The 14,492-nt window shown below is 38.0% G+C and overlaps 1 protein-coding gene across 1 annotated transcript in view; it reads right to left on the bottom strand.

Annotated features, from left to right (window-relative positions):
• The window catches only part of LOC124606090 (fatty acid synthase-like), a 448,407-nt gene that overhangs the window by 91,932 nt on the left and 341,983 nt on the right, over positions 1–14,492 (bottom strand). The window contains exons 24-26 of the mRNA XM_047138055.1: positions 5,412–5,591; positions 5,062–5,260; positions 40–223 (exon numbers count right to left, since the gene is read on the bottom strand). Coding sequence (XP_046994011.1) covers positions 40–223; positions 5,062–5,260; positions 5,412–5,591 — 563 coding nt within the window. The remainder of the gene's footprint in view (positions 1–39; positions 224–5,061; positions 5,261–5,411; positions 5,592–14,492) is intronic.

The following is a 14,492-nucleotide window of genomic DNA, read 5'->3' as shown; positions in this document are numbered from 1 at the left end:
ACTGTGAACAAAATTTAAGTGAAGAATAACAAAACTCACCTGAAGGCATCTTCTGCTTGATTTCTTGAAAATACTTTCCTGGGCAGAGGTTTTACAACACCTGTCCTTAACCCTTCCTCCATCAACTTCTTCAGCTGATAAATTTCATCATCATGATGAGATCCAAAGAGTAGATCCAGACGAACTCCATGAAAAGAAATATTTTTCAGGAAGACACCAAGACCTACAAAAGAGTCACTAACTTAATTTAAGAAATTAGCAACCAACTTAGTATTTATAGGCAAAAATATGTGATAGAACCACATTTATACTGCTAAATGAACTCTCTGAGTCAGTGGTTTTTAGCTGTTAGCATAATTGACTTCTGCCTTTAAGGTACAAGATTTGATTTGTTAATTTTTTATTATGATTATAAATAAAAATCACATACTGTAGTGGCAAACTGCAAGTGATAAAAGTCAGAATGCAAAATATTATGAGTTTCGTTGTGGTGGGGAAATTTTAATAGAGTTACAGGCTTATTTTAAATGTACTGAGGGTTAGTGAAGTGAAACGAAAAAGAATGTGAATATTTACATTCATGTGATTATAAGCTATAGTGTGGTTCATGAACAATAGCAGTTCATGCAGGTCAAGATATACAGTGGGATTGCAGTACTGCTAGTTCTAAGCGACAGTTGTGGTATGTGCATACTCATGTTTTGCACTTGAAGGCAGCATGTTTCCTGCAAATTAGGTCTCTTGCTTGATTATGTAGAATTTGCCACTTACCACCACCATCAGGAATGACAACTGACACCAAATGAAATGAAAATTCACTCAATAACTCATTATGATCACTTTGCTTACAAAATTCACAGCAGAATGCTCAGAACACTATCAAATACTCATAGGCTGTCACAGAATGCATGATGTAGGTGCACAGAACAAGCCTAAAACGGACCATCACTGCTCGTGACTCCAATGATGTAGGTGCACAGAACAAGCCTACACTGGACCACCATTGTTTGTGACTCAATCAAATTACTAGTGAATGGTGGAACACTTGCTGGTATCATTATGCATAAGAAAAAGGGTCACAGAGTGAGTTACTATGACAAATAAAGTCTTGTCATTTCCTTCCTAAAACTGAAATAGTTATACACAAAAACACTGGTTAGAAATTGAATTACTGTACACAAAAACTGGTTTTACACAAAAACTAGTTGTACACAAAAACTGGTTGTACACAAAAACATTGGCTAGGAATTGAATTAGAGGTAGGTGTTGAGGTGTCATCCAAAGAGCGGGCTGCAAAAGCGAGGTTGGCACCTTGCATCGAAACCACAGAAGAGAATAGTCGCTGCATGCCAAACCAACAAATGAGCAACATCTGCATAGTCATGCCTCCTAGAGCTTCTCTTCACCACCGCAACAGCTCGTCTACATACGGCTGAGCAGAGAAATGCTTGGCCCAGTTCACAGTCAACAATCAAGATGACAGCATCATCTTAGAATGGTCACAAGTGTATTAAATGCCTTAGGCAGAACATTAATGTGAATATTATGTTGCTTAGTCATCAAGTGAAGGATCTTCAAAATTTGTCTGTATCATGCAATACCTTAGTATCCAGAGGCAGTTCTAAATACTCAGAACATTCTTGAGGAAATGGACTGTACAAAGTTCAGTCAATATTCATGTCTATATTGTAGTAAAGTGAACTTTTATAAATTGTAATTCCACTCAATCTCCTTCCAGAGCATACCAAAGAACCTGCTGTGCTGGTAAGTGTATTTTCATGAAGCACTGCCAAATTTCATATGAAAAGAGAGCACTTTTGTAAAATCAGTGAATGGAATAAACTGGTGAGGCAAATGGATGTTATGTCTCTTTAATATGATCTCCATCATAAGGCATGAAGTGAGGTACTCAAGCTCTAGTGAAGGATATGGTTGAGTTTGACAAGGCCTGGATAAATATTACGTGATAGGAAAGCACTGGTTATCAATTGATGGAATCTATGTAACAAGAAGAATAAATTAATGATGAATGGCAATGAATTTATTACTTTTGAACACATTATGGGAGAGGCAGTGATCAATGTCTTACAAATATTCAGTATTAAAAACAGTCTTGATCACGATTTATTTATCAAGGTGATTGGTTTCGACCACTACTGTGGTCATCTTCAGACCATTGAGTAGGAACCTCTTTCTGTTGAAGAATCACTACTCTAGTGATTCTCCAACAGAAAGATGTTCCTACTCAATGGTCTGAAGATGACCACAGTAGTGGTCGAAACTGGTCACCTTGATAAATAAAGCGTGATCAAGACTGTTTTTAATAGTAAATGATTTTATTGGCGTCATGGGGAGGAATGGTATGGGCAATCTATTTGCAGGTCATTCAACAGCATTTGTTATGCCACAGAAGTATTCGATTATGTTGAGTAATTGAGGAGAAAAGTAGATTAAGTACAGACAGATGGATAATCAATCACAACAGACCATGTGATTTATATATGGAGAAAATAAAGAAAGAAAACTGTACCTGTTATAAAAATGGCAAGATGGGGCAAAAAACTGTAAGACAAGGCTGTAACTCAGTCTCACCGATGTTTAGCTTGGATGTTGGAAAGACACAAAAAGAAGTGAAAGCAAAGTTCAAAGGAATAGTGCAAGGGCAATATTTACCAGTATTAAGGTCCATTTATAATTTAGCTCTTCTGCAACTAAGAAAGGAGGAAGACTGAAATGAGCACTTAAATGAAACGGGCAGTACTTCTAAACTCAGATTAAAAAGTAAGAGAACAAAGACACAAATGACATAGCAGTATGAAAGTTAGTTGCAAAACATAAAAACTGAGGATGATACAGTAGGATAAATCAGTTAATTTTCCTATCTACAAAACAGGAAGGATGTCATAAATATAACAGTGCAAGAACAAAAACATTCCTTAAAATAATCAAGTCTGTGGTATGAAACTGTGGCTTACAATCAGGTAAATAAATCTCTGAGACAATATACAGCACTGTGCAAAAGTAAAATATATTTGGGGAGTCAAACAGAAAAAGAGGAAGCTTGAAGTGCTGGGTGATCAAAAAGTCAGTATAAATTTGAAAACTTAATAAACCACGGAATAATGTAGATAGAGAGGTAAAAATTGACACGTATGCTTGAAATGACATGGGGTTTTATTAGAACCAAAAAAAACACCCCATATTGCTAGTCGCGTGAAAGATCTCTTGCGCGCGTCGTTTGGTGATGATCGTATGCTCAGCCGCCACTATCGTCATGCTTGGCTTCCCAGGTCCCCAGACCTCAGTCCGTGGGATTATTGGCTTTGGGGTCACCTGAAGTCGCAAGTGTATTGTGATCGACTGACATCTCTAGGGATGCTGGAAGACAACATCTGACACCAATGCCTCACCATAACTCCGGACATGCTTTACAGTGCTGTTCACAACATTATTCCTCGACTACAGCTATTGTTGAGGAATGATAGTGGACATATTGAGCATTTCCTGTAAAGAACATCATCTTTGCTTTGTCTTACTTTGTTATGCTAACTATTGCTATTCTGATCAGATGAAGCGCCATCTGTCGGACGTTTTTTGAACATTTCTATTTTTTTGGTTCTAATAAAACCCCATGTCATTCCAAGCATGTGTGTCAATTTGTACCTCTCTATCTACATTATTCCATGATTTAGTCAGTTTTCAAATTTATACTGACTTTTTGATCATCCGGTATATCAAATCTTTTCATAATGAGGTGCACTAAAATTTAAGTGCATATTAAGAACAAAGAAAATATATTAATGTTATGTGTTCTAAAGGACCAATGAGTAGATAATTTGGTTGTGCAGAGAAGAAAAAGAGAGAAATAGTAACTGGAGCAGACATAAACTTGAAAACTGAACAGTGACCATCAAAGACAATTTGAATGATGAAATTAGCACAGAACAGGAAAAATTAAGCACTGCATCACAGTATCCTTAGGTATCTCATTTACGTGTGGTGTAATCACGAAGTTTAAAATAAAATCCTGGACGTGGCAGAAACAAAAGTAATTTGATTTTCATAGATAACATATTATAACTGAGAACAATAAATGTAAAGTTGTACATTGTATCTAAGGCAAATATCCAGACCCAAAAATATATAATAATAATAATAAAAACAAACCATAGAATGATAATGACGTTTTCCTCAGGAACAGTTCAATTTAGTTCTTTTGTATATGTTACTTTTACAGCAGTGTTAGTAGAATTTTGGCACTACAGTTATAAAATATTTTAGTTTATAACAGAATTACTGACAATTTCTCATGAAATTAGATAGATATTTCCATGCTATTTATGCATGTACTTTCAGACAATTTCAATATATAAAAGAAGAGTCCCTAGTTCAAGATTTTTTTCTAATGTGAAATGTGGGATATGCTGTGCTGTGAGAAACAATATAACTTGAATCTCATCACATATTCCTATGTAGGAGAAATGCATTATACTGTATTGTAATACAGAAGAGGGTATTAAAAATAGTGCTGTCCTGGTCATGTAAATATTTTTTTCCAGATGTGTGCAAGAGCAAGTTACATGTTAGTAATTGCAACAGGTAATCATCACAACTGAAAGCTACAACACATCACTTGTATCTATGCTCCCAAATGATGATATTATGGTAGTTAACTATGAAAATACAGATCATTTAAAACTTGAACAAACTGATAAAGTTGTAAAATAACACAGAATTTGAAACAAGTTAAAAGCATGAAAAGATTTTTAAAAAGTAAACGTAATATTCAAGCTCCTTTGGGCACTGAAATTGTTACAGACAAAGCATTAATTCATATAGAAAATCCTAGGATTGTAAATAGTCACAGTAAACAAGCATTACTTCATACACAGGTCTGTCTCCTACAAAATCAGTAGTTCATGTATAATTCAAAAACTTTAATCATGAAATTTGTTGAGTTTTGAGTATTACAATGAAACTGGTCAACACTTCCTTCTCACAGAATGTGTAAGTGTGAGATCTTATTGTGCATTTATTTTAATGAACAGACCCAAATTTTACCTAGCTGTTTGTCAGTATACAGATCATACTGTCCAATTTCTATGAAACGTCCATATTCAGCAACACATCGAACTGAGGCTTGTAGTTTATCTCCAGAAAGAGAATTGAGAACAAGGTCCACCCCTCTTCCTTGAGTTTGCTGCAGAATATGTTGTTCAAAGCTCGTATCTCTTGAATTTGCAAAGTTGCATTCCTTTAGCTGGAATTAAAAACAGAAAACAAAGTCCTAGTAGCTCAAGCATCTCTTAAGAGTTACTTTCATTTATTGACAAAAAGTAATTGATTCATCAGTGCAATAACTTTACCACTCAAGTCTTGTTTATAGTGCATAAACTGAATATTGCTCTTACCTGTGGGAATATTGAACGAAGTGTTTGTTTTTTATGGTGGTTGCTAACTGTAGTATATACAATGCAATTCATGTGCAGTGCAATTGAGATAGCTGCTTGTCCCACACCACCACTTCCTGCATGAATCAGAACAGTCTCACCATGTTTCAATCTTCCTCTTATGATAAGAGCATAATATGCCTGAAATAATAAAAAAAATGGTGTGCATGAGTCATACATTTATAAACCGAGAGAATATTACAAAGAAAGGTGCATATTGTAATGGTAGTTTCATAAATATTAATGTGTTTTTTATTGTTCTTGCTTTGTTGCTTTGCACTATGACCTTGCTGACTGACATGAGGAAGACGTCTGTCCTATAATATTTACTGTAACTTCAAATAAAGTTCTACATTGATTGCGTTAGTAATTTTTTGCTTTGGCTACTTACTTTCTATTCTTTGAGTGCGTGCATTTATTTTCTGTGAGTCAAGAAACAGATTTAGAATAAGCAGAGCAAGGAGAGAATAAATGTACAATCCATTTTTAATCTATTAATGTAATCTGGTAATTGAAATATGACCCCACACTCATTTTATGTTACCCAAGAGTCAATAATCAACATATTTTTCAATATGAACTGGAAGGATGCTCACAGTATATATGGAATGAATTGTATACCTGTATCATTGTCACAGGCTGTTTCAAAAACTGAGTCCTCAAAAATATAGCCCATGTTTGTAGATTAAACATTCCTCAGCCATGGATTACATGATGAATGACCATCTGTTCTCAGACCACCACTTTATTTCTTGATTGCTTTATTGTTCCTAATGATCACTCTTATAAACCCCTGAGTATATTAATTAAACAATGGAAAACTCAGAATGGAATAATAAGAATCTTATGAAAAGGTTAGATTGTAGTGTAGGTGTTGAGTCGCGGACAGGCACAACAGAAAGACTGCTAAACAAGTATGCTTTCAGCCAAAGGGCCTTCTTCTGAAGTAGGCAACACACATACACACACACACACACACACACACACTCACACACACTCACACACACACACTCTCACACACACACACACACACATGACAACTATCTCTGGCCTCAGACTGCCAGCAACAGTGCATGATGGGAGCATGGGAGAAGCATACTGGGTGGTAGGGGTATGGAGGCTAGGGGTATGGAGGAGGCGGGACAGGTGGGGGAGGGATAGCATTGAGGGGTGGAGGATGGTAAAGTGCTGCTTATGGAAGCATACAGGGATGAAATGGGGAAAGGGTAGGGCATCTAGGTGCATTCAGGAGGTTAGATGGAGAAAGGGAGGGGGGAGATGAAAGGGGGGAAGGCAGGAAGGGAGTGGAAAAGGTGAGAAGTAGAAAGACTGTGGGTGGATTGGTGTTTGTGGAATAGAAGGCTGTGTAGTGCTGTAGTGGGATAAAGGAAGGGGATAGTTGGGTGAAGGATAGTGACTAACGAAGTTTGAGGAGTTATGGGAATGTAGGATGTATTGCAGGGAGAGTTTCCACATGTGAAATTGTGAAAAGGTGGTGTCGGTAGGAAGGTTCCAGATGGCACAGACTCTGAAGCAGTCACTGAAGTGAAGAACATTGTGGTGGGTAGCATGCTAGCAACTGGGTGGTCCAGCTGGTTCTTGGCCACAGTTTATTGTTGGCCATTCATGTGGACAGGCAGATTGTTGATTGTCATGCTCATGTAGAATGCAGCACACTGGTTGTAGCTTAGTTTGCAAATCACATGACTGCTTTCACAGATAGCCCTGGCTTTGATGGGATAGATAATGTTTGTGGCTGGTCTGAGTAGGTGATGGTGGGACGATGTATGGGACAGGTCTATCATCTAGGCCTATAACAGGGATATGAGCAATGAGGCAAGGGATTGGAATAGGGGTTGAGTAGGGATGGACAAAGATATTGTGTAGGTTCAGTGGGTAGTGGAATACCACTGTGGAAGACATGGGAATGGTAGAGGGTGGGACATTCCTCATTTTAGGGCATGATGACAAGTCGTTAAAACCCTGGCAGAGAATATGATTCAGTTGCTCCAGTCCTGGGTGGTATGACTCATAACAGAAAAGCTCCTGTGTGCCCTCTGTGGCCAGACAGTGGGACTGTGGGAGGTGGTGGATGCATGGAGAAATGAAGCATGGGAGATATGTTTCTGCACACAGTTGGCAGGGTAATTTCCATCTGCAAATGCATCAGTGAGACCCTTGGTATGTGGGAGAGGGGCTGCTCATCACTACAGATGTCATGATCACAGGTGGATAGTCAGTATTTAGGGACTTCTTGGTAAGAAATGGATGGCAACTGTCAAAGTGGAGGTATTTCTTGTGGTTAGTGGATTTGATATGGACGAAGGTACTCATGTACTCATCTTTGAGGTAGAGGTTAATGTCAAGGAAAGTGATTAGTTGCATTGAGGAGGACCTGGTGAAGTGAATGGGGAAGTAGGTGTTGAGGGTTTGCATGAATGTGCATAGGGTGTCATCACCCTCAATCCAGATCACAAAGACATTATCAAACTGAATCAGGTGAGGGGCTTGGGATTCTGGGTGGTTAGGAATGATTCCTCTAGATGGCCCTCGAATAGGTTTGCAGAGGATGGTGCCATGGAGGTGCCCAGTGCTGTACATTATGTCATGTCAAGTAGTATGACTGGATACTTTGATAATTTATACTAGCAGTGGTACTGCTCCAATTCCGCAGTATCGACTCAGCCGGATGGGTGGTGAGAGTCTCACTTTGTTTGTATCTGATTTAGTGGCTGTTCTCAGTTGTCAATCCTAATTTATGTAAGTACTGGATGGACTATGTTTAAGGTTACATTTTCAAAGTCACATGAATCTTTGGACTTATCACTCTTTAAGATTAATGCTAGACCAAATAGCATAGTACCAGTAAGGTATCAGTTTTGGAATCTTGCAAGGCTGAAGTGAGGCTGCAGCAGCCACATGTGTTATGTGTAGAAATGTTAGTCATTTGGTTCACAATTGTTTATGATCTAGATGGGCTATAATACATGGGATGAAGCAGTTTATAAGAGTTTTTGAGTACTGAGTGCATTAGTTAGATAATTGTGTTTCTGATATTGAACTAGGTGTAATGTATGCAAAATGGTAGAAACACATGCTGCTACCACTGAAGTGCCTTATGCTGCTCTAACACAGCAAGTGTGAGTGCTAACAGAGGAAAATATTTGCCAAAAGCAGCAGCATGAGGAGCCCCTTCATAGATTGAGGATTTGGAAGCTTTTCAGGTACAGTCACAGTTTGGGCCGGGGGAAAATGAGGCTGAGTTGGGAATGGGTTTTTCTCCTTTTGATTGAGCTGTAGCCACACTTATCAATCCCTTTTCATGTAAAAAAAAGCAGAATATGTGTCAATATTTATTAATGATAAGGCAACTATTGCTTTAATGAGCATTTGGTCAGCTGAAGTAATGCTTCATGTAGCTAACTTACATTTAACAGGGGAAGCAAAGGCAGATGTGTTATATCATGAGACCCTCAGTAAAGCACAGTCATTTCAGCAGTGTTTGTTGGACTATGCCAGCATAACAAAAAAACAAAATGTCATATGGTTTTTTCATGAGAAGCTCCACACTTTGACTTTGAAATACAGTGAATCAGTGGAAGTATTTTCAGACAGGATTCAGAAAGTCAACGTGCAGACATATGTGCCTACCCAGGATGCAGAGTCCAATAAGGTGTTACTGCAGGGAGTAAAAAACAGAGCATCACGTATTTTCTTGCTGGGAATACTCATAGAAATTACACAAAGATTTCACAGTGAGAATACAAATGATTTAACAGCAGCTCTTAGAACAGGAGCACAATGAGAGGAGACAGATTTCATCACAAAACAACAGATGGATCACCATTCATTCCCTCCAGAGGTCAAATGTTACAGGTTTGGACATAAGAGCTGTACACAGAAACAGGTTAGGCAACTAGAGTGTTATTCATGTGGGAAAATGGTTCACAAGCATCAGATTTTTGGAAGAGGAAAAATAGGAAACATTTTCAGGAGAGGCAGCTATTAAACTCAAACAGAAATGCTTCTACTGCTGGAAAGCAGTCATGATAGACAATAACACTACACATGTTAATGGACAGACAGAATGCTACTTAGTTTGCTTAGTGAGTGGTATGGCACAGAGGTTTCTTGTCAACATGGGGGAGCATGTGTCCATATCAGCCTGGATCTGGTGAGCAGGAGGACACTTGGTGCACCATAATATAAGTTACATGGAGTCAGCAATAACAGTGTAGAGTCATTGGTTACAACAGTACTGGATTTTACTATTGGGAAAACTAAGTTTATGGAGCAAACGAAATTTTGCCAAATGTGGGTCAAGGATATTCAGTGATTCTTGTGCTATATTTTCTTTAAGAACTGCATGCTAGGACTGATTTTGGCAATGCATATATGGTTCCAGTTAGCATAGATAGATCTTACAGAGATGATGTTAGCATGTCAAAAGGTATACTGACAACCTCTCTGGAAGTATTAGAGGAAGAAGCCTTTGATAGGTTGAGTCTGGGTATAAGCCATAAGCAAATTGTCAATACAACAGCATTATGCGAGAAGGTGGGTTACTCGAAACGCACTAATCACACAGCTTGGAAGAAATAGTGACTTGTTTTGTACAAATGGGTGGTTACCAGCAACTCCCTTAACTGAGCACCATATACTTAAAGGGGATAGTGCACAGATTTATAGGAAATGGTATCGCATAGCGAGATATATACAGCATTTAATGGAGGAGTGCACTGAACAGCAACTATGAGATGGGATCATAGAACTTAGTGACAGCTCCTGGAGCAAAAATGTAGTTATTGAGCCTAAAAAATCATTAGAAGTAAATAAGACTTATAGGTTTTGCTGTGATTATTGGCTCCTGAATGCAGAGACTGTTGGAGATGTTTATTCGATCTCTAGTATTAGGGAGCCCTTGGGTAATTTGGATCAGTGTTGTTACTTTACTATAATGCATCTCAAAAGCAGTTATCATCAGTTACAAATAGTGCCCTAGGGGTAGGCTAAAGAAAGCATTTATGGCACCATGTGAACATTATCGGTATTAGTGGATGCCATTTGGTTTACAAAGCCACATGCGACTTTTTTGTGGTTACTGGATGGAGTTTTAAGAGGGATGAAGCCAAAGAGTTGTATGGGTTATTTAGATGATATAATAATTTTTCAAAAGAGCATGTGAGATGATTGGAGGATGCTTTTAATAGTTTGCAGTCAGCATATCTGATGCTGAGCATGTTCAAGTGCCATTGTGCTCAAACTCGAGTTAACTATCTGGGACACATAATTAGTGTAAATGGTATGGTGTGCAGGGACTTTCTTGTCTTACAGAATGATTCAAAATTTTCCACCTCCTATGAACAATCAAACAGATACAGCATTTTGTCAGTTTGTGTAACTACTACTATGAATTCATAAGAGATATTGCAAAAATAGCTGAATCTTTGAACAGGTTACTTAAAAGGGTGTAAAGTTTCAGTGGACATAATGTGTGAAAGCTAGCACTTTAGAAATTAAAGGAGGCATTGATTTTGGATTCGGTACTGATTTTTCTCAGTTTTGAAAAAAGAGTTCATCCTCTCATTGATGCTTCTGATGAAGTAGTAGGCTTTATTTTGGGTCAGATGGTTAATGGAGAAAAGCATCTGATAGGATACGCTCCGTATACACACTAGGATGCTATGTCTCTATGTCTACTGTAAACCAAAGCATACAGAATTATATTTCTGTTCTCCAGCTGTCATGTCATCTCACAATGTGAAGGTATCCTATGCACACTAGTGCACAGGCTTCACAGAATCTCTGAACAAGAGTGTTTAGCAATTTTCTGGAAGGGCTGGGACAACAACTGCCAGATACAGTGTACCTTAAAGTCATAAAAGTCTAGGCCATAGCTTGAACAGACAAAAGAGAAATCTACTGTAATGGTGTTTGCTCAGGAAATATAACGTAAATTGTGTATAGTGCCTGCTACCCAGTACAAATGCATTGTTGGGATCTGTTAAGGGTAACCTATAACTCTTTAATCTACAAGTTTTCTGCATCCTTTACAATATGAGAAAGTGTAGATAGCCCAGATTACCTGTATGCTACAGGAAAGAAGTGTTGAGCCTAAGGGTTGAATGAATGCAGAGCAACACATAAGTACAAAGTCAGCTTTCCTGGAACACTATGTCTCCAAAGCATACATTATGAATCAAGCCACCAAATTCTGGTAATACATCATAAAAATATCTGTAGAGATACAACTACACAATGAACATTTACATAAAGACAACATTTACATAAAGAGACCAGTTTCCAATTGACTAAGGCTTGGCATCCAGCCCTGAGAGTGCTCAAAACACTGTGGTAGTTGGTGGGAAGATCTGCTTGATCATGCCAGCTGGAGATCTAAGACCCCTGCGACTGGCAGTTATGGCACAGGCTCCAAGGACCAATGATTGTATCCTAACAGTGTACTTCTCCTTCCAATTCATCAATGGAGCCATTTCTGAGCACTTTAGGCTTGGGATTGACAGCAAGACAGAGTTCAGTGGAAGATGATCAGTCATCAGGACTGTTGCTAAAATAATGCAAGTCACAGTCCAGAATCATCATATACTTAGAAAATCTTAAAATCACAAGAATGAAAATTATTCTCAGCTGTTGAACTTGCAATCTTCTACAGAGTTGCTATTAATCGGCATAAAAATGGTGACAATCCTGTGGTATTGGCATATCTCAAATAATGGCCTCAGAACTAATGAGTGCACTGGTCATGACTCATATCAGTTTAAAAACATATGAAAATGATGTGAATATAATAGAGGGAAACATTCCACGTGGGAAAAATATATCTAAAAACAAAGATGATGTGACTTACCAAACGAAAGCGCTGGCACGTCGATAGACACACAAACAAACACAAATATACACACAAAATTGTAGCTTTCGCAACCAACGGTTGCTTCGTCAGGAAAGAGAGAAGGAGAGGGAAAGACGAAAGGATGTGGGTTTTAAAGGAGAGGGTAAGGAGTCATTCCAATCCCGGGAGCGGAAAGATTTACCTTAGGGGGAAAAAAGGACGGGTATACACTCGCACACTCACACATATCCATCTGTATATGTGTGGATGGATATGTGTGTGTGCGTGCGAGTGTGTACCCGTCCTTTTTTCCCCCTAAGGTAAGTCTTTCCACTTCCGGGATTGGAATGACTTCTTACCCTCTCCTTTAAAACCCACATCCTTTCGTCTTTCCCTCTCCTTCCCTCTTTCCTGACGAAGCAACCGTTGGTTGCGAAAGCTAGAATTTTGTGTGTATATTTGTGTTTGTTTGTGTGTCTATCAACGTGCCAGTGCTTTCGTTTGGTAAGTCACATCATCTTTGTTTTTAGATATATGAAAATGATGTCTTAGACAAGATTGTGATTCCTTTTATGTGATGGTTCACTAGTATTCACTTCAGTTTTAAGATGAGCAGTGTATTATGTTTGAAAATAATAATTTACTTTACATACTTCACATTCTATTATTTTGTCTCCTTTAAATGACAATATCATTTACAAAGTTTTAGCACTAGTGATGGTATGCATGCACAAAAGTAATTTGTTTCCCATGTTGGGGATTCTATTGTTGTTATCTCATTTAAAGTAAGGTATTATTTACAAATCATACAAAAGCTCTGCAAGAAATTGAGGATTTCATAACCACTTTCCAATGAGCAACCAATATTACTCAGCAGGGTAAGTGATTATCTTTTTATACATCATAGTACATCTTTCAACTTATATTCTTCATCAAAATTTAAAAGTGATGAACTGTGACATCTTTTAAGTATGAATGTTGTTTTCTTAAACTGTCATCAATTGCAAGTAGAAAAGAGTATTTATATCTTCCTGTATGAGTGGTGTTCACTCTCAAAGGCACAGTTTACATCATACAAACTTCACTGTATTTCTAGTGCATGATGTCTTCATATTCAGTTTAACTCCAGCCACCCAGGAGAGAGCAGCAGCGGCAGTTGTTTATGTTAGACACAGTGTTTAGTTTAGTTCTTTTCTCATGATCTTCTCAATAAGTGAATATTGTCTGTGATTTTATCTATGTTGATTATTGCTTACTCTCTTTGTCAGAAAAGTTCCAAGACAGGTTTTTAAAAAATATAAAATTGCACTTACCAAGTAATGATCCTAACTCCTATCAAAGTAGTCCCCTTGGCTATCTATGCACAGTTGCTAATGTTTCTCGAGGTCTTGGAAGCAAGCAGGGAAATTTTCATCTGTGATGCTTGTAAGCTCGTTTGTCATTGCCCGTTGGATGTCTGAGATATCTTGATGAAGCTTTCCTTTAAGTCACCTTTTCATGTGCAAAAACATGAAAAATTCACAAGTCAAGATGCCAGGCAAACATGACGGATGTGGGATGGCAATAACAGAATTTCTGATCGGGTACTTAGTAACACATAAGGCTGCATGGGGTGTTGCATTGTCATGCAGTAAGAACCAGTCATGAGGATATCACAAATCAGGGAGGCAACATTGAATTGCTTGTCACAAACATTTCAAGACTTTGACGAAAATTTTTGGTTCACTGTTTGACCTGGAAGATCATGCTCATGATGAATTAATCCTTTACTATCAAAGAACGTAATAAACATTTTCTTTGTTATTGAAGGTTGTTATTTGACTTTCTTCAAGGCTTGTGATCCAGGTTCCTGCCATTCAGCATTCATGTGAGGGTCATACTGGTAGCACCAACTTTCATCCCCAGCAATAATCTTTGACAGTAATATGGGATCACTTCTGGCTCCATCCAGTGGTTCAGCAGAAATTCTTATCTTTCCTCATTCCCTTCATCTGTTAGTATCTGAGGGATGGGCTTTGCACCAAGTTTCTTTTTCCCTAAGTCTTTGTGTAAAATCTTATGACACAAATCATGATTCAAATTAAGTTCTGATATTGGATGCACAGTTATGTCTATATCTACAGGGATACTCTGTGAATCATTCTTAAGTGCCTGGCGAGGGTTCATTGAACCACCCTCACAACAATACTCTA

Source organism: Schistocerca americana, chromosome 3 (genome assembly GCF_021461395.2).
Source record: "Schistocerca americana isolate TAMUIC-IGC-003095 chromosome 3, iqSchAmer2.1, whole genome shotgun sequence".
NCBI classification, from domain to species: Eukaryota; Metazoa; Arthropoda; class Insecta; order Orthoptera; family Acrididae; genus Schistocerca; species Schistocerca americana.
This window is presented reverse-complemented; position numbering and strand designations above follow the sequence as displayed.